At 40.6% G+C, this 20,765-nt stretch overlaps 1 protein-coding gene across 8 annotated transcripts in view; it reads left to right on the top strand.

Moving 5' to 3' along the window:
• Positions 1-20,765, top strand: part of AFG2A (AFG2 AAA ATPase homolog A) — a 226,725-nt gene that overhangs the window by 154,315 nt on the left and 51,645 nt on the right. For 3 of the 8 annotated variants that reach the window (XM_062621656.1, XM_062621652.1, XM_062621653.1), the window contains one exon: positions 7,646-7,810. In XM_062621656.1, the coding sequence (XP_062477640.1) occupies positions 7,646-7,810 (165 nt within the window). Of the gene's footprint in view, positions 1-7,645; positions 7,811-20,765 lie in introns of those variants that run through there. The other 5 variants (XM_062621662.1, XM_062621667.1, XM_062621668.1 and 2 more) reach the window with 3 other exon arrangements.

A 20,765-nucleotide genomic window follows, 5' to 3' on the forward strand; every position in this document is an offset into this window, starting at 1 on the left:
AAATCAAAGCAGCTCTGAGCACTTTTTGGCTTCTGGAGGCTGAATGTGTTTTCACATCAACTCTGGAAATTTTTGCTTTCTTGAGGGAGTTTGAGCGCTGCCTATTTATAACTTATGTAAGTAATGCTCATATCTGTTTAAAATTACCACCATTAGTGAAAATGACTGATTTGCCATGAAACCTGGAGAAGCAGCGTATGTCATTCAAGCAGGTGATGCCAGTGGTTTTTATTGATTCGAGGCAGTTATTTTTCCAGGTTGCATTTGATAAGGGAAGATGAATTTGTTATTTCTCTGCATACTGCAACTGTAGGATAAACCATGTTTTGTTGCAATAATTAAAACACTGATCTGTAGTGATAGCTGAAGGTGTTAGTTCCTGTTGGTTGCCAGCAAAAGGAGCAATTCTGAAAAATATTTTTTTGAATTGCGCAGAAAAGTTTCTCTCTTTTGATGAGGTGAACTGGAATGAGCAAAACTCAGTGACTGAAGGAGAAGGATTAACTAATGGTAGTAGGCCCGGAGGGTAAGCAGAGTAGATGAATCCTACAGAAGCTGGGACATTTTGCTGCTCAGCAGTGAAGGGCACATTGAATTCTTGTTTTTCAGATGGTTAATTCTCTGCTGCTTCATCTAGATTTGGACTCAGATGATATAAACTCTCTCCCTGCTGAAGTTGGTTTACTGTTTGTTGGTGTATCAAACCATGTGTTTGTTCTCTGCCTTTAATTAGTACTTGTGGTTAATGCCTGAGTAAAATGTTTCCACTGTGCTCACTGCTACTTGATAGTGTTCATTCTTCCTGAACACCTGCTGTCAAACCTGTCGTGTCTTTTCTTGTCAGCTTGCACAATGCTCCAGGTCTTGAGCAAGACTGTCATGATGGAAGGGTTGTACAGCCTGATTTTTAGAAATCTATGTGGAAGGTGAAGTCTTTTTGTAGGAACTGATAATAGGAGACTGCAACATTTTGTTGGAGCTTGCTTCCAATAATATCTAATAAAATGCAGTTTTTGAAGTCATGGATATATTCTAGGTTAAAGAAGCAAACTGCTGCACCCTGAAAGGAATTGTAGATGTGTAACAACAGCAGAGAGTAATGTGCACGAATCTTGGGAGAAGTACAAGGGTGGTGACCAGCAAAGAAGTCATTAGAGGGGAACTGGTTGGAGGTGTTGGCATGTTCTGACGCTGGTGACAGACATTGGCATGGAAGGAAGAAGGTGGGGAGAAGGAAGAGTATGGAGAAAGGGGCTCTTGTCAAGAAAATATTGCTTGACTCAGGAGCCTGTAATTACAAGACACAGCAAGTAAGGGTGTCACCTAAGCCAGAGGAATTTGGGGTTGCCTCCTGAAGCAGCTTGTGCCAGAGGGAGAGGGAATAAAAATCTTGTGGAACAATAAAATTTATCTTTACAGTGGGCTGTGTTTTTTAAGTCCTTAATAGTGACACTGTAATATGTCTTTTCTCCTCAGCACCTTTTAATTTTGGTAATAAATCCATGACTGCAGAAAGCCTCCAGTAGCTTGTCTAGCAAACAGGATGGATGAGCTTCCTGTACTTAACACTTTCGAAGATCCTAAAATGCCAGGCACTTCCTGGTCTCTCATGCTGGGAGAGTGACCTGCTCTGGCACAGAGTGAGAGCAAAAATATCAGGCACTGAGGTGACCCTCAAAAGCATAGGAGAAGCACCTTTATGGGAACTGACTTCACTTCTGCAAGAGATAAATGTGATGGCACAAGAAGGCCCTTTCATCATTGCTAACAAGTTCACTTCCTCAGCCTATCTTTTTTACCTTAATACTTTCCACACGGGCAACACATCTGTCCTGACATATGGGCAAACTGCTGAAAGGATCTCGCAAACAGTTACTGCTTGCACAGACTGCAGGAAAAATATGACTAAAATGCTTCTGATACATTCAAATACTGTAATCATGAAAGTAAAAAAGGAAGGCATTACCCAATTAGGTTACAAGATACAGAGTACCTCTGATATTTGGGAGTCCGTGTAAGTAGGGACCACAACCAGGGCTTATGAATTGCAATTGTTAATTGAAGTTGGAAGGATTTAGCTACAATGGAAACGGATTGTTCTGTTATTTCCAGTCCTCTCATTTTCATCTGTGGTCTAATCCCAAGGGGCTCCAAAGGCAGGATTCAACTGTTTGTTCAATTTTTTAGGTTCTGTATTAAAATAAATGTCTTGACAGGAAATGTCTTAAATTTAGTCTAAAAATCTGTTCTTACTTGTGGAGGTCAATTGCAGCAGAGACTATGCAGTAGCATTGATTGTCCAGATGAGCTTCATTAGCTGTTGAACCTACTTGCTTTCTCTTACACACCTCAATATGCCGTTTACTGTGTGGTTTATGTTTTGCTAAGGAAAATTTTGTCAGTTCGGCACCATAGTTTTTAATTCTGTTGTTTTTTTTTCTAATGTCAGGTTACCCTCCTGCACCCTTTCTGTACGTTGTTCTGTTAAAAGATTGATTCAGAATGATTTTGGTGAGTTAGGCATGGCTGTAAAAGTATGTCAGTAGAAAACATATTTTTTCTATCCCACAGAAAGCTCATCAGCCAGGCATGCTTCTGTCAGTGTTAGAGTTCTGCATTGTTTGACAATTTAGTTCTTTGGAAAAGCTAACTAAAGATGGATGCTTTAAAAAAAAAAGAATAAGGAGAAGAGGAGGAGGAAAATTAGCAAAGCCCTAAGGTTAATTCTTGTCCATTCTTAACAGGAACCTCAGATATTTTCCTGGCTTTACTTATTCAAGGTTTCTTTCATGAAATAATTATCTTCATAACTGCACACAAAATACACATCTTTGATCTAGCTATCTTTTCCAATGATAATTTTTGAAGTAATAATCTATTTTAATTACCAAAAAGTTTAAGCATTTCTTTTCGAAAGGGGAGCAGTTTCTTCTTAATTAATATGTGGTTTTGTTATCGATGGTATTATGTATTACATGATGATTATCTCACTTTCTTAGTGCTCCTCTGAACAGTATTGCATCTGTGTACCACTAGTAACCTCTCAGTACATGTGCACTTAGACCCTTTCTGTAACAGTCGTGGTAATAACAAAAAAATTACATTAACTTGCAAAGGAATTGCTTAATGGTATGAAGCATTCTGGTTTCTACCAAAACCCCAATTAGTTAATTTTGTGCCCTTCCTGGCCTACATAAATTATGCAACCCTTACATCTCAACATCAGTGAATTATGTAGCTCTGCTCACACATCAATTAATTTTGGCCCCATCAACTTCCCACCTTCTGTGTGCTCCCAGCCTCAAATCAATTTTGCATCTCCCAGCCGCGAGCGGTTAATTTTGTACTCCCAGCAGCTCATATCTGCCTAAACCTGCAGCCCTGCTTCAACTCTTCACCCTCCCCCATCTGCCTCTGCTCCTGCACAGCCAAGCCACTGCCGCCTTCTGCCAAATTTGTCCTTCTCCAGCTCACAGCAAGGATCAATATCAGGCAGCTTCACCTCCTGCCTCACCAGTCAGCACTGCATCCCAATACACCCATGGGCAGCAGAGCTGATCTGGGGGTGACCTGGGTGGCCTTGTCACTCTCCTCTTGATTTTCAAAGTGCAAATTGCAAGACTGAAGCTCCATCTTCTGGAATGGCCTGTCAAAGTCATGGTGTGCCTGGAGCAACCACCTCCAAAACCCTTCCAGTGGGGAAGCCTGCATCACACAACACCCCACTGAGAAGAGAAATAGCTTCCAGGTGTATAAGAAAAGCAGCGCTGAGGAAAAAGGTGGTGCCAGCATCCATCAAACTTAGCACTGCTGCCAGCAGCAGAAGTAAGTGTGACCTGGGCCTCGCTGTTAAAGCTGACACTGCTACATTTGTCCCTATTAAATGCCACAGTAGGCTTCTCTAAGCAACCTAGAAAGACCTTATTTTCCTCCAGAAGAAACTTCAGTGTGCAAAACTATCAAGAGGGATATATTTTCTCTTATTGCCAACCTCTATGTGCAGCTTTGGTCTGAGTCCTCAATTATTTTCCAAAAAGGAAAAGTATCTCCATGAGAAGTATGTAGAGACCAAAAGCCCAAGAGGGCAACGTGATGTCCTGCAAACCAAAATGGCCTTGTGTCCTGGGTTCAGCAGTAGCAGTTATTTTTCTCCTTCTTGGTAGCTGGTGCATTGCTGTGTTTTGACTTTCGGCCTGGGAACAGAGCTGATAACAATGATGTTTTGGTTTGGCCGAAGACTTTGTGAGCCTCGTGCTCTGCCAGGGAGGAGGGAAAGCCAGGAGGAAGCAGAGACAGGACACCTGACCCAAGCTGACCAAAGAGGTATTCCATACCACAGCACGTCATGCCCAGGAGTTAACAGAGAGTTACCCGGAAAGGCTAGAGGGACAGGAGGGTTGGAGGAGGTATCAGTCGGTGCGTGGTCAGGCTGGGGGGGGTGAGTTATTGGTCGTCTGGGGGTGAGGTGATGGATTCTTTTCCCTTGTTATTTCCTTTATCATTATTGGTGGTAGCAGTAGTGATTTGTGTTATACCTTACTTACTAAACTGTTCTTATCTCAACCCGTGGGAGTTGCATTCTTTTCGATTCTCCTCTCCATCCCTCCAGGAGTAGGGGGAGGGCAAGAAGGGGGGGAAGTGAGTGAACGAGCTGTCTGGCTGGGTTTAAACCACTACACCTTGCCGAGCTGTTGCTTGATGATTGCTTTCAGACCAGGAGGCAGCAGGGCAGCTCTGCATCCCACTTACGGTCTTTAACCAGGGATTTGCATTCTAGTAATGCAGGATGGGTCAAGACAGGCCCCTTCCTTACCATCTTCCTCTGTATTTAGTTCCTCAGGAGCATAGAGGGGGGGGTCCGGCAGCTTTTGCCAAAGGGACAAGGGTGGTGACAGCAGAGTGAGGAGCAGTCAGGCTGCACCCAGGGTCACCCCATTTTCCATCCAGCTGGACTGGCGGGAGGGCTGGGGAAGAGCAGTTTTCAGTTCAATCTCCTTTTCTCTCCGGGGGCTGGAAGGAATTTAACTCCTTTCCCAAGTGGGGTTACAGATTATTTTCTCTCCTCTCCTTTTTGTCTGTGTCTGTTTAAGCAGCAAGTTCTGCAGAGGCTGACTTGTGCTTTTCTTGTACAATTCCCAGCACATCTGGCCATCTTGGGTAAGGTCCCTAGGCCTGATTGTAGCAAAAAGTAATGATAGCGTGTTTAAAATTTGGGCCTCCAACTATAACTATATATAAAACACAAAGCATTTGGGACAAACTGAAGGAAATACAATTTTTAGTAACTGAGCAAAATAAATATATATTCACTCTTTTATATCTGCAGTTGTGCTTTGCATGCATGAGTGCTCTGACATTGTGTTAGAAGCCTGTATCTCAGAACTGAAAGCCCGTGCAATGCAGTGTAGGGTTTGCTCCCAGCTGGTTGGCATCAAGCATTTTTCCTGTCTCACTTGTACAACAGCCATGGTCATTCATCAGCGTGAAGCTAAGCTGGCTCTAGAAAATGTTCAATTTATCTAGGTGTCCTGATTAAACCTGCCTTGATTTAAAAGAGGCACACCACTGTACTCCTGTGAACATTTGTTATTTCTTCAAATAATAGAATTAGCTATCGGCATTTCCTTAGGAGGATGCAGAACACAATTGCAGTATAATTCCTCTCCCTCCAAGCCTAGTCTTGAAACATGCAAATTTCTCTTTCAAGTGTATTGGCAAAAAATGGCAACAACCTGATGCACAGATGATTTAGACACTGAATTACACACTGGTTGAGTTATCATCAGGGAGTTGAGTTCTTTGGGGAATATAGAGTGCTGTGGAAAGTAGCACAGTCTGCAGGGGAAATATCAGTGGATGTCTTGTTTCTTGCTGTCTTTTGTAGGGATCCAGCACTGGCCACTGCCATGGACAGTGCACCGGGCTGCATACAGGCCTCTCATCTTCCTAGTACAGCCTTGCTGTAACCTTACAGAGCTTGATGCAACAGACCACAGTGCTGTGCACTTTCTGCTGAGGGTTTTCATGTTCTGTTTTAAAAATAACAAGACATCTCTTAATATTCAGGATACATTTTTCCACTCTGAAGCGCCCCAACAGTCTTTTTAAAGAAACTTTAGGAAGGGTGTTAACTTGACCAATGCTGTGCAGGAAGGAAAGCTCTTTCCTACTATTTTTTCAGCATGACTTTCACTGACATGATCAGGCTGGGAAAAGACTTATTGGCTGACAGCCCAGGACAGCCATGCAATATCTCTAGTCATCTGGAACTCAAACTACTCTGCCCAGGGGAGAACCATAACGTAAAAACAATTTAGGTTACATGCTGAATCATATAAACATTGTTCAGTTTTTAGAAAATAGTTTAAATACTATTTATGTGCATTGGCTATGCACAGGTTTGGGTTTTTTTCAAATATCAAATAAGAAAGGCTGGGATGGGGTTTACTTTTTTTACTGTAGACAGTTTTCAAAAAACTTGGCTATTGTTAGAAGTATTAGGGACATGAACTTCCTCTCTTCTCACAGATTTAAGAGCTTGGCTTCCCCTATGTATCGGATATAATTGTTTTATATATAGATAATGTTTGCTTTTTGACCCTGTCCAGAAAGCTCAGTGACAGGCACGCTGGTCTGGTTGGAGCACGAGCACCACATTGGGAGGGCTTGGCTTCATCAGGCTAAGCTGCAAAACCCCCGAGGACAGAGTTTCTGCAGCCGTACCGCTGACCTGCACCGAGGCTGCACTTCTCTTCTACAGATTTATTTCCACGCCATTCAGCCTGAGCCCTCCATGCTACCCTTTGTGGCCATTGTCCCCTCTTAACAGTTTGTTATTGCTGCCCAGAGTTTGTTCTGTCACCCTCCCACCCTCCCCAGTGTATGTATAATCTGAGTAACCCTGGTAAACCAAAGCGCAAGGGCCAATATATGTGTATGAAACTGAAAAGTTGAGGCCTTAGCCTCCAACTGTATTAATATGTGGAGTTTTCAGTTGTCTTGTGGCACAAGAGAAGGAGAAACCAGGATATTTCCAACAGTTCAAAGCCGATACTAAAATGTATTAATTATAGTGCTTTTGCAAGTCTATGGTTCTTTTCTCTCCCTTTTGGAAACTATTACTGGCCTCTGTTGTTACTTTATTTTGCATAAAATCCTGCTAGAGTAAAATGCTCCTCAGTAAGCATATGCAGTTCTAATAGCCTGGGACAAAGCAAGATGAATTCAGTGTGTAAGTTTCACTTCAAAACCCTTTTTTTCCCCTCTTGTCTTAATTGAATACCTGAGACTGGGATGTGTCCATTGCCACCTGTCCTTCTGCCAAGTCCTAATATTCCAGCACACCTTGCAACAAGCCTAAAATTATTATTTTAGGAAAACGGCTATGGTTCTTTATGATTCCTTTTTTCCATAAACTGGTATTTAACAAGCTGAGTAGCCTTACTGTCTTTTCAGCGACTGGTCCATTCTACCAGAAGAGATTAACCGCTCTCACACATAGCTTGGTTATTATTGTGCAGCCTCTTGCTTTGCTGAAATTGGTGGTTATTTGGTGGCATTGTTGTTTTTAATTGAGTTGTCATTTTTACTTTCTTGATGTGATGTGCCATGTGCCGTAACTTTTCCTCTGGTGCTTTCATTGCAGGCCTTGCTGAGACCAGGACGAATAGATAGAATTATCTATGTGCCATTGCCAGATGCAGCCACTCGTAAGGAGATCTTCAAACTTCATTTTCAGTCCATGCCAGTCAGCGATGAAGTCTGCTTAGCAGAGCTTGTTCAGCACACACAGAAGTACTCAGGAGCAGAGGTAAAACTTATGGAATGGTAATTGCCACAGAGTTGGTGCACAAAATTGTGTTTTCAAAATTGGAATCAAGTATCAACCAGGTATCGTCCTTAAGGCTTCTCAAAGTGGAGGGAGGAATTATGAAAAGAAATGTTTGTGAGATTTATATGTTTCTGCATAGAAAACAATACAGTCTGGGGCTTTTTTCCTTCAAGATCTCCATCAGATTGTTGCCAGGGGGAGGGCCTTTTCCAGGGAGAGCCATAGTACCATCATGGGTGGCCTCATTATAAGGATGTGTTGCCCTGAGATGTGGAGGGAGGTGGGGGCAAGTGCCCCCAGACTGCCCAGACAGTTCACCTGGGTCTCTCCACATCCCTGGGGATCTTTTTTGCATTTAAGATTGTGACTGAGAGCCTCAGATGGAGGGAGGATAGACAGAGTTATGAGATGGTGCAGGGGAATTGCAAGGAAGTCACTGGTCACTTTGAAGCTCATATTTTCCTATTCCATATAATCAAGACATAATACACAGCAGCACTTATTGTTATAGCTCATTGCTATTAGTTGGTCAGCTTCTGACAATGGACATCAGACAATTATTTCCTGTCCATGGTAGAAGGAGAAGCTTTCCCAGGTACTGATGCCTGGCAGTTAAAATAAGTATTGATATGTTAGTGGTCATCACTCTGCTCTATGAATGTTTTTCATGTCAGTGTCTCATGAAAGGATATTTCATTCTTTTCTCATTTTGATTAGTTGAAAGGAATTAACATTACTTCAAAAATTCAGAATGTTACTAAGGTTGCAAGTTTGAGCTCTTAAAAGGTAAGAAATACCAGAATTAAAATTTCCACCTTCCTGTAGCCTAGTGTATGCATTATCGTACCATCTTTAATTACATAGTCACCTTCTGCTTTTTCCATAGCAGAGTGGAAAATGTGATGTGCTTTCCTCAGCTCCTCATCTTTCTGTGTGCTGTTTACAAGGGCAGGGAAATAAGTTAAACTTTTGTCTTGGCTCACAAGAGAGGGTAACTGTGGAGTGTTTGTGTGATTCCTATAATGCTGAAGGCTTTCTCAACTAGTCATTGGATATGCTCCCAGGCAAGACTTTTGCTCATTTAGCTGTCACTATAAATGCTGGTACACTGTAAAATCCTGCATTGCGTACTGGCTGGTGGGGGCACTGCTGTTAGTGCTGCAAGTCCAAAGGATGGGGTCCGACCTTGCCAAACGCAGCAGCAGCAGGGTTTGGCGAGCCTCCAGGCTTGTTCTGGGAAGCTGTGTCACAGTGGACACCAAAGTCAAACCCGCAAGAGCTTTCCTCCTCCACAGCACAGGACAAACTGTGCTCTGGGAATGGATGAATGAAGGCTGTGTAGTGAGCAAAGCTGTTTTGTGTAGCACATCTTTTTGCCACAGAATGTGGGATATCAGAATGAACAAAAGGCAGTAAAAAAGGATCACAGGCTTAAATGTCAGTCTGGAAAATTGTCACAGCTGTACTGCCTCCATGCTTTGCAGTAGTGACTCAGTACTATGTTTTTAACCGGATATCAGTGGTGCTGCCCTGGCAGAATATATCTGCCTCTGGATGAGTTACAAGCCTCCCAAAGCGTAAATATAATAAACATATTTTCTGTTGTGTATGGTAACTGTCTTCTTACTAGGCAACAACTATAATGCTTGTATTTTAGAAATTCCAAGGATTTCCTTTGAATCTGGATCAGCTGAGGCTCTAGTGATGAATTTCTGTGCCTAGTTGATAATTAGTCACAAATGTCTTGGTGCTGGCTTTGTACATTACCAAAAATAAGTTAATGGGTCATTGAGTGCAGCTACAGACTAGCTGTGGCGGTGGAGGAAAGCCTGCCTGTTTTCAATACGGCATTTCTCATGAATTTTGTTCTTTCACATCATTCAAAGAGTTATAACTGAGATGTAAAGAGTAAATACAGAAGAATCCTCAGTGTTCTTTGGAAGAATATTTAAGTCTTGACAGTTGGCACGCACAGCGGCCAGTTTCATTAAAGCCTTTTCTTCCTAGTGTCTCCAGCTTCCCAGCTTTAGAAATAGTTTCCGCTGTTGAATGGCAAGTTCCCATTCTACTGTTCTGTCCTTTGTTTAGAAAAAGAAATGGAAAATGCTCAGGTTTGTGACTAGAAGATGCTGTGTGAATAAGGAGTTACATGTAAAGATGCATTGAATCATCCTGACATGAGATGAATAAACAGCAAGTAAAGTGAATAGTTCAGTATATGTCTGGCTTCCAACCCGGCCTTTTTTAAGATCAGATATTTGTGTATTTTTGCCTGTCATCACTGATGACCAGTTATCTCTATTTACCTGCTGGATGTATGTTTCTTTTAATGAGTATCTTTAAAGATACATCAAGATAGCAAAATAGGGTGATTACTTCCCACTGCTGCATGTGAGAGAAGACTGAAGATAATTTATGAGGGTGGATTGCAATTTCCTTCTCTAGTGTGTAAAGAAGTTTAATATATTTAAAAAAAAAGGTGCATTTACATTTTTAGTGTAAGAAAAAAAGTAATGTCTGTACAATTAGTTTTTATTATGCTAATAGTATAGATCAAGCAAAGCCTCAGCTGAAATATTTGGTTTTGAGTTTCATCTTCATTACCAGGCCCTTCTGAAACAGTGTCCTGCAGCAATGCTTGAGGCTGTTCTTCTGCATCAGTAAATCAGGAAAGTAAGAAATTGTCTATAGAAGTTTCTGAATAGCAAGGTTCGGCCTCCAAGCTGATGTTAACACCAAGGATCACTCCCTCCTCCCTCTGAGGCGACTTCTTTGGCTGCATGTCTGCCCTGAAGGCATTTGTCTGTTCCCAGGACCACCTCAACCTCTTTTTTGCTGAGCTGGTGTGACTGAGCCAAACGCAGAGTAGGTCTGGTTGCTGCAAGCACAGTGCTGCAGTACCATATGTCTCCTTTGCCCTCACACGCAGACCAGCAGGTTTCACTGGTGTGGCAGAGGAGCCATCAAACTGGGACAATACTCTTGCATTTGTCCCCAGCTTTTTTTTCCTGGGAAACTTCTACTGAGGGCCATGCCCAGGCGGCTGACGCTTGGCATGGTTCAGCAGGAGAGTAGGCTGGGCTGGGCTGCCCTGCTGGCCTCACCAGCACTTCCAGGTGCTGCAGCATTAGCAGGGAGCACTGGTAGGCACAAAAAGGCCTCTAGATCTTGAAAGTAATAAAAATGGTTAAAACAAGTGCAGTACTGCCTTGAAATTTTTGTAAAGTTTGTTCTAGTGTTCCTGCATTTTATTTTGTGGCAAAATTTGCAGGAGATTCAACTTTTTAGAAGACTGATAATTTTATTTTTTTTAATGCTTTTATATAATTGGGATGTCTTCACTCAAAGATTAATTGGATTATAGATTTTTTTCTAGAGCATTTTCACTGTTGTACTTCATGCTGAAGTTTTTCTGTTTGATTTCTCTCTGTGCTTTCTGTCGAGTGCAGTGAATTAAAGATCCAGATGCAGAAGTATTTAAAAGCTATGTTTGAAAGTGCAAGCAGTGTGAGTTCTTTGGGTCTCATTTGCTTCCTTTGATGATGCTGCTACAGCCAGCTTGCTTTAGGAAAGATGGGCCTTCCACAGACTCCAGTGAACTACTTTTTTAATTTTGGGTTCAGATTAGGCTTTTCATAATTACTAGCTGCTCTCTGTTGTAATACAAAACACCCATAGTCCTAATGCACTTTCTAGTGCAAGTGCAAACAAAATCATTTGGACAGTATCAGATAGAAAATTGTTTGTCCAGCAGTTTTTAAATTACGCATTGTCTCACCCAGAGAATAAGAAAGGTTGTAGCTGGAACATGTCTTGGTCTAGAGGAAGGATACCTGCCTTTATAAATGCAAAGACTGATGTCCTTATTAGATCAGGGAGGGGGGTAAGAAGATTGTATCATTTGCCTTTACAGATTAAGGGGAAGGGGTGTGTCTGTCTTCAAATCCTTGGAGGCTGCTGAGAAAAGGGATGATCAAGGGATGAAACAGTGTTTCCCCATTGTAGAAATATTTAGTTCCAGAAAGTAGGTGATAAAAAGGAGAATAAACTCAGTACTGAGTGAGGAACCTTCTTTTATTGTCTGAACCCCAGTCACATTTATAGTTTGTTACAGTTTAGGAGGCAGTAGCAGAGAGGGAAGTTTTAGGCAGAAACTTAAATCAAGTGTTGAGTAGTTTTAAGTTGGTTAAAAATAGTGAAAAAAAAAATCAATATTCTGGATCTGATGACTATATTCTCAAGACCAGCATGCTTATAAAAGTAAGCTAATGGGACTAATCCTGCTTTTAAATTGGTGGAAAGCAGGTCATGGTGAAAGCAAAGGCTGGCGTTGTTTCTATGCTATTATCAGTTTCCATGCTTACAGGAGACAATCGTAAAGCAGGAATCTGGGAACCTGTAAATCTTTCACTGGTTCTTAGTAGAACAGTTGATGTAAAAAATATCTTTCTCACTTTGCAATAACTTTCAATGGGAACAAAGAATGAAGGGGGAAAGCAGCAAGCCAATGAAGGTTTGCTGTGGCTCATATGAGGACATATTTGATGCCAAAAAGTATCTTTACAGTAGCACACTAGTTTCAGTCGACTAACGCCTTTGACTCTTAAATATGTATTCTAAAACATGCATGGTCTTGTTTAAAAGATACTGATATATTTAAGCTATAAACTTTAATAAAAACCCACTGCAAACAACCAAAACTCATCTTTTTCTTACAGAGGAAGGTACCAACTACAGAATAAGTGAGGATGTCTTCCACTGTAGGTATACAGGAAGGTAAACAGTCTTTTAAGATATTGGGAAAAATTTGTCTCTTTAGTAAACAGGATCCACAGTAAAGGTGAGAGAGGGCTGAAATACAGGTTAAAAAGGACATATGACAAATTAGAATGTGTTATCTTCTTTACACCTAGTTTTTCCATGAAGGAAAAGATCTTCCTAACTTAAGGGAAAGGCTTTCTGCTTAACATTTTTAAAGGGCAATAAATCCAATCCTGTATAGTAGCCTAAAAAGAGACACAGGCTTTTGGGAGCATCAAAAAAAAGTAGAAAAATAAAGAGTGAAGTTTCTGTGTGGAAGAAAAAGCAAACAACCAACAAAACAAACAGTAGACCTTTCAAATCATGTCACGGCTACAGCCCATCATTTTGATTTTTAAATACAAATGTGTTTGTTCCTTTTATGCTTAGTTATGCTAGATGCAGTGTGTGTTCAATTCCCATTGAATTCTACAGATGTTGAAGGCTGTTGTGGTTTAAGCCCAGCCAGTAACTCAGAACCATGCAGCTGCTCGCTCACTCCCCACCCCTTTGCTCCCCCACCCGCCTCCTGGAGGGATGGGGAGGAGAGCTGAAAGAATGCAACTCCCATGGGTTGAGATAAGAACAGTCCAGTAACTAAGGTATGACACAAAACCACTGCTGCTACCACCAATAATAATAAAGATAAGGGAAATAACAACGGAAGAGAATACAAGCACTCACCACCCGCTGACTGATACCCAGCCCGACTGAGCAGTGATCTAGCCCTTCTGGGTAACTGCCCCCGGTTTATATACTGGACATGGCATGCTATGGTATGGAATACCTCTGGTTAGTTAGGGTCAGGTGTCCTGTCTCTGCTTCCTCCCAGCTTCCCCTCCTCCCTAGCAGAGCATGAGACTCAGAAAGTCCTTGGTCAGAGTAAACATTACTGAGCAACAACTAAAAACATTGGTGTTATCAGCTCTGTTCCCAGGCTGAAAGTTAAAAACACAGCACTGCACCAGCTACTAAGAAGGAGAAAAATGACTCCTATTGCTGAAGACAGGACAAAGGCACGCAACACATCATTAGGGACTGGGCCCTCAGATTTTAAACTTCTAAGATACCACAAAAAAAAAGGCATGTGTCTCATCAGAAATGTGTGATTTAGTAGTTAAAGCATCTATGACTGAAACAACTCTGGCCTGACTCTGCTGGATGGCCTGTCCTCCTGAACAAGTTCTGCTTAGCTCCACACCAGGATACAGTATTACAATGAAATGCAACTTTCAAGGTGAGGAACGCTGTCAGATTGAAACACAGCAAGATAAAGGCCTCAGATGAACCTCTGAAGTTTCTCTTGGAACAATGCATAGGATCTGTTAATTTATATCACTCATTGAAACATGAACATTTTTGTGTGGGTGGGTGAGGAAAAGAGACTCAGCCTTCATCCAGTATGGGTAATATGGGATCACCTCCTTCCGACACACATTTTCAGTGCTGAGGATGTGTTTGGCACAGGTGGCTGGAAGGTGAGGAAATACCTGGCATTCAGAATGTTTTCCGAATGTCAATGTTTGGGATAAATGAGATGAATCACCGGAAAGGAAATAAGTAACTAGACAGGACTTCCCATGGGATTTTGCTTACTGCTGGTCTCACAAGAACCTTGTACGTGCAGAATGTGCTTGGGCAGATCAGGAATGAGGGCAGCATGAGTGTCTGGGTAATCACTCATGGGCATAGTGGTGCTGAACCGCAAGAGTTTGTGGCATGACACTGCCTCTGCCTGCTCTCCTTTTAAGCCACTTTAGAAAGATCTGGTTCCCCTCATGCATTTTTCAAAGATGGGTGGGGGGGTTTATTGCCCCAAGTGGCCTGATTTTCATCACATCTTACCTCAGCTGAAACCTGATGAGGTACTGTTTGTATTCGCCCTATGTGTATAAAAGCATGGGTGGCATTTTGCATCTTTATGCAAAACGTAAGGTTTGGTATCCAGGAGAGTATTTGCACTGAAACCTGGCTAGCACATCTGGGAAAGAACATTTTATCCTTCAGTGAAATAATGATTTGCTAATAGTTTAATCAAGCAGAGGAGATTTAAAGCATCTGGCTGAAGGGGCATTAGTGTTTCTTGAAAAGGTCAGATCCATTAACAGCTCAGGGAGAATACAGTTGAAACTGCTTCCTAAGTAACTTAAAAAACAGTGATCCTCAGAGAAATGTGGGGAAAACACCAGAGGGAATTTGAACAAGCCCCGCAATGAGCACCAAACAGTCTCAAGGTATGAAATTCAGCCTGCTGCTTAACCTGAGATTTTCTTCCTCCATACAGCCCAAAGAGCTGAATGTTTTGATTCCTTAAATGCTGAAACAGATAGGATGCAGCTAATTTCAGTATGTTTTTTTTCTTCCTTTCTGTGTCTTCATTAGTTATTTTAATGGCATAATTTACCCACAATCTGTAAATGAGCACCTCTGTTTGCTTTTGTCCTCCCAGTGCCTTTGAAGGGTTATTTCTTGTTGCACGCCTGTTTGGAAAAAGAACCCGCAACAAGAGCATCACTTGTGCCAGGGGTATGCAGTCCTCTGCTGACAGGGCTGCTCACTTCCCATGAGCTTTTACAGAACAGCTGTAGTTTCACCAAACCAGCCGAGGCCACAGGAGATGCCTTCCTTTACTGGCATCGCTGAATGTGCTGTTTGCTTCCCTCTGCTGCCCTTGCCTCCCCTTTTCCACACTACCTTGACAGCGGTGGAGTTACCAGGAGCTCCCCTTTGTTGAGGGTGCCAGGGAGGAGTGTGCTGCCAGCACAGCGGGAGACTGTTGAGATGTCAGTGAAACACAGCCATGTAAAAGAGGGACCTTAGACTGATACTCTCTCAGGCAGCTTCACTTGCTCTCTGCTCTTGCCTGTGGCTCTGCTGCTTTATTGTCCTTGTTTTGGCTGTAGTTCCTAGCAATGGAAAAACATGTTGCTCTTTAAAAGCAGATGGGAATTCATTCCTGAAGGAAAAAAATGTCTCTTTAGGCTACTGCTATTGTTTTCTGTTAGTTTTATTTTTTGACTGTGAGTTATTTCTAGCAACTTTTAATTTAATTCATTCTTCCTTTTTTTTTTTTTTTCTTAATCATACAGCAGGGATTATCCTTCCATGTCTTAAAGCACATGCTTTCAGTATACCACTGATCACAAATGGGGGTATATAAGTTTGAGTTAAAATTGTATTTGCAGTGGTCAGGAATGAATTGAAAATGTCAGTTTATTTCTGTCTTTTGAAGTATTTTCATTTACATAATACAGATGCTAGTATCAGTTCAGAGTGGTAGAATTTGCTTTTATGTTAATAAAAGGAAGAGGAAAAAAAAGAAAAAAAAAGGCACTTTTTCTTCACATTGACCTCTTTTTCTGATTTAAACTTGTACCGTTGGCACTTGGTCGTAGAAATTACGGTGTGTCATAGGGTATGTGGTTAGAAGCGAGCTTGCTGCTTTGATTTTCCCTCAGTTCTAGTCCTAAAGTATAAGGCAAGGGACACAAATTAGAGAAAGTCATCAAAAAGTCATTGTGCTTCACAGAAAATTAAGTCCTCATCCTTGACCCTTATATACTAACTTCAGGGCCAGATCTTCACAGAATACAAGTTATAAATACTGTATATGTCTTAGTACATTAGCAAAAGATAACATCCAGACTTTTTTGTATCATTTTCCATGAGACCACTGATTTGTATCCACTTTTTTCATAAATGGGGAAAAAGTAAATATTCTTACATACCCCTTGCTGTTTCTCAATCCCTTAACAGCGTGTATCTGACTGGCTTAAGTGCCTATTATAGTTACTTGTAGTAGTACACAGTGTCTGACTATCAAATCTCAGTGTTCAGTTTACCTTTCTATATGTGCATATATATTTTCCTCTTGGATATGCTGAGGATCTCAAGGGGTTTCCCACGGAGGTAGCACTGAGACATAATCTTAGGCATCAGCTTGACCAGGAAAGCTGCAGAGAGCTCTCTGCTGCTCCAGTAAAACTTGCTTTCCATTCTTAACAGAATTGAGTGCTCCAAAAATAAGGGGAGTACATGGACAATGATATCCAAAATAGTTCTAATTGTTACCTTAATTGGCACCAGGAATATTTAAATGCAGTACCTGAAGGCTAGCTCAGATGGGATGTTTATACCAGATGAAACCATACAGAGAAACACCTTGTGCTGACCTACTTGTGTTTCTGGTACTGTGCCAGTTAAATTGCTGTCAAGGGGGAAGAAATGTTAATGAATGGCAGAGGAATGAACAATGGAGCACAGGTATAAAAGCTTATTAATCTACCTGAGTATTGTTGTTGTGAACGAAGAACATGTATTTTAAAGACGATGCTCTTCACACTTCACTGGACTGCAAAGATTGGAGAGGTGTGTGTATGAATTAAAATATTTAAATGTATATTGGTATCTTTGTGTACATATAGAATAGGATGTTTGCCTTTAGCAATCATCAGCGAAGTAATGGTTGCTGTTGCAAAAATTTGGAACCTAGCAATATCTAATAAGATCGGTAAGTGTGCCATGGTTGCTGTTGCAAAAATTTGGAACCTAGCAATATCTAATAAGATCAGTAAGTGTGCCATTAAGCTGTATATCTTCCACAATAAATGCACTGAATTGCAAACTTAAAAGCTATACCTATTAGAATGTGCACCAACTATTCTGCTTTCATTACTTTCTCCTGTAATAGAGATAATATTTCATTTTTGTAAAGTAAATGTTGAGTTCATTTTGTGAAAGATGGTCATTACTGATAAAGTATTTGCAGGGTTTTATGTTCTTGGTGTTTTGTTAGGTTTTTTTTCTTAACATTTTAATTGTGTTATGCTTTAGTAGTTGCCATCCCCAAAAATGTGTATGAACCACAAGCTTACACACCTGTCATCTCCTTAAGTTAATTGAGTTTAAAAATGTATTCTGCTGTGTTCCTTTCAAAGAGGTTTTGTTTATGTATAATTTTATTTTTCTAAGTGAGATTTTTGGGGACAGAATAGTTGAAATACCTGCCTTTGTTCTGCTTTCTTTTTTTATCCACAAACTTTAGTAACAACAGTGTTGGATTTTGAGGGTTTTGGGGGAGAGTAAGCTGCTCAGTATCAATTCTGAAACAGTTTGAGAAGTTGTTAGTAATTAAAATAGTCATTGATTCTGAATATGGGAACAAGGAAGCTTTCAAGTACTTGCAGCCAAACCCATGTTGTCAAACAGGGCAATTTTCATTCTTGCCGTGTAACTTTGGCTTTGACAGCCTGCCTGAACACTGGCTGTTCAGGAGGAGGAGAGCTGTGGTCCCATTGAAGAAGGCACATTAAGGGAAGCTATCTGCAGCTGGCTTTTTGTTTTGTATTTGAATCCTAACAAAGATTTTGTATTGGCACAAAACTTTGGTCTTAACATTCAAACCATTGCCTGGAGTAGAAGCTGTCAAATAACGTATCGTAGCACCACAGAGAAGCTGAGGTATGCCTGCACTACTGTAGCTCAGATTTTATGTTATCAAAAAATGGAAGTCGTTATTTCCAAGTTATCTTTTATGGTTTCCCTTAAATACATACGGAAATACATAAAGCTTTAGGTTGCCTTTGGCAGAAGGATTAAATGATTATTGGCAGATGGAAAAGAGCACAGTAACAGCTCTGCGGCAAATTATTAGCTATGTTAGAAGCAATTCCATGGACCATTTTGCTTTTTAATTAAACTTTTTAAACTATCACATAGTTCTCAGCTTAAGCTTTTTGTTTCCTGTCTTTGAGTAATGAAAATGTCAAGGATAATCTTGAAGCCTTTCAGGTCTTAGTCTTCTGTAATTTGTCCATGGTATTGAGTGTACAGAAGTGAACTGTCAGATCTGGGTTGACCACTTCCAGTGGATGAAAACAGCAAACCCCAAGATGACTGCAATTGCTAATTGCTTTTGACATTCCCATTGTCAGGGAGGAAAACCAATAGAGTTTTTCCCAGTTTAAAAGAGCTGCTTTGAATGTTGTTTGTTTGATGGTTTATTTTCTTATTTAGGGAAGTGGGGGCCTGTTAGTTATGATTTCAGAGAAATTGGCATCTTACAGAGATTGGCTTTCTGGTGTCCTAGCAAATGAAATAAATCTGTGATAAATCTAGACTATTACTTTTATGCTTAACATTGCACAGTGAAACACACCATTAGAGGGAAGGGAGGGGAAGAAAAGTAATCTGTCTTCTGATTTGTCTTGTATATTTCTGGTCTTATTGTGCTTTCTACTGGGATAAACAAACTTTGTCTCTTTCCAGAACTGCTCCCAGTGAGCTCCCATTTGATGGGAAACTGATGGGGGGGGGGAGCAGATGTGAGGAGCAAAATGTACATGGCTCATCGGTTAGACTCTGTGGGTATCTTTGGTAGGATGTTACCAAGTATTTGTGAGTTCGTGTCAGAAAAACTCTTTCCACTCAATCTCTTTGGCAGCCACTTGCAGTGTATGGTTTTTGCTATTCAGGCAAGAATAAAGGACTGAAGAGAAGAAACCAGAAGGACAGGTTTTTGAGGATTTTTCTTATGACAGGCAATTATAGGCGCTTGGATGTTCAGCACTGGCACACCACTACGAGCAAGCAAAAATAAAAAAACCCCAAGCCCAAAAGCCATGTGCCACTTGCATTTCTAGTTACCTCTGCAAAGCACCATTGTGGCTGTGTACCTGGAGAGAGGTGTTTTGGGGAGTTCCCTTGCCAGGGAGGACATACAGTGTGGCTGTAGGGACGCAGGCTCATTGCAGACTGCTGTAATTATCCATGTTAGTGCTTTGTGGGATCTTGCCGTTTCTGTGGTCATTTTTGTGTATTTACATGTTATATAAACCAGGGGGAAAAACAAACCACACTCCTTTGTTAGCAAAACAAAATTTGGAGGCAAGAAAATATCTTCTGTAATTTAGTATAAAAAAAGAGAGAGCAAAACTTTTTTTGATTCTGACTTTTCTAGTTTAAGGCCTGAGGACTTTCAAGGAAGAGTTGGCAGTCTTGTTTAATATTCAAACAGTAAACGCTCATTGTAATAAGATGTCAGTTCTCTTCAGAAGTGGAATGTAGTCAAAAGATTAAAAGCTGAAAACTTACTCTTGCTTTCTAACATTCTTTGTTACTGAACGTGCAAAAGTACTTGTGAATTCAGTAAAGTAAGCTCAAGGAAGAAACTGGGATTTGGGGGAATTTTAAGAAAGTTTTTGTATGTGATTATGTATTTTTTTTTAATAAGTGTATATATATCTCACTAAAGACCTTCCTTTTCTTGTTTATGATGTTCTTCAAGCATATATAGAAAGTAAGTCCTATAAACTTATCCGTTCAGAAAGTATTCCGTTCTTTCTTTACCTCTTCTTTTTTTGTATACTGTTTTTGCATCCATGAGCTAAAAAATTAGTATTTTCAAATTCATTAGTTTATTTAAAAAAAAAAAACCACAACAAACCACAAACAACCAAGGGTTAATGAAGATAAAATATAGATATTTATTAAAAGCAATATTTATGGAAGAGCAGGGGGAAAAACGCAAAAAAAAAAGGCATTAAATTCAAATGTCCTGTATCAATGTACGGAAGTTGGAGTAAGAAAGTGAACTTGAGCATTTAGACAGTATCTTACCCTAGGCTAATTGTTTGCCATTAAAAAGAGAGTTTGCATGCAGGAAGGAGTGTTATGTTTTGGACATACTTCCTTGTAACTCATAAATCTTGGCTGTATAAATGTTCAGTCATTAATTAAGGCTTTCAAATTAATATGTTTCCTGACTGGACTTGGCTGTTTTTGCACAGAGCAATGCTGTTTCCCAAATTCCCAATTTAGGAGAGCTCTCAAATGTGTGATATGGAAGTACGATGTTTATTGTGGAGAGTTAATGAGAAGCGTGTATGAGGTGGAGAGAGGCATTTCATTGCTAACTTGTGCAGGAAATAGGGTGGTGGTATCAAAATGGGTTTGCATACTTTAATTACTTCCCTTACTTCAAACAATGCCAAAATTTACTATTTTATATTGATAAATGTCAGTCCTGAGCTGAATTACTTTCATTATTCTAGGGCAGTTTTCTGTCCACAATTCAGCCAGTGTACTCAGGATGATATATAAATACAGCCCAAAAGTGATGGAAAAAGGTTTCAAC

This window comes from Pezoporus occidentalis, unplaced genomic scaffold (genome assembly GCF_034315485.1).
Source record: "Pezoporus occidentalis ecotype Australia unplaced genomic scaffold, CSIRO_AGI_Poc_V1 ctg230, whole genome shotgun sequence".
Taxonomy (NCBI): domain Eukaryota; kingdom Metazoa; phylum Chordata; class Aves; order Psittaciformes; family Psittacidae; genus Pezoporus; species Pezoporus occidentalis.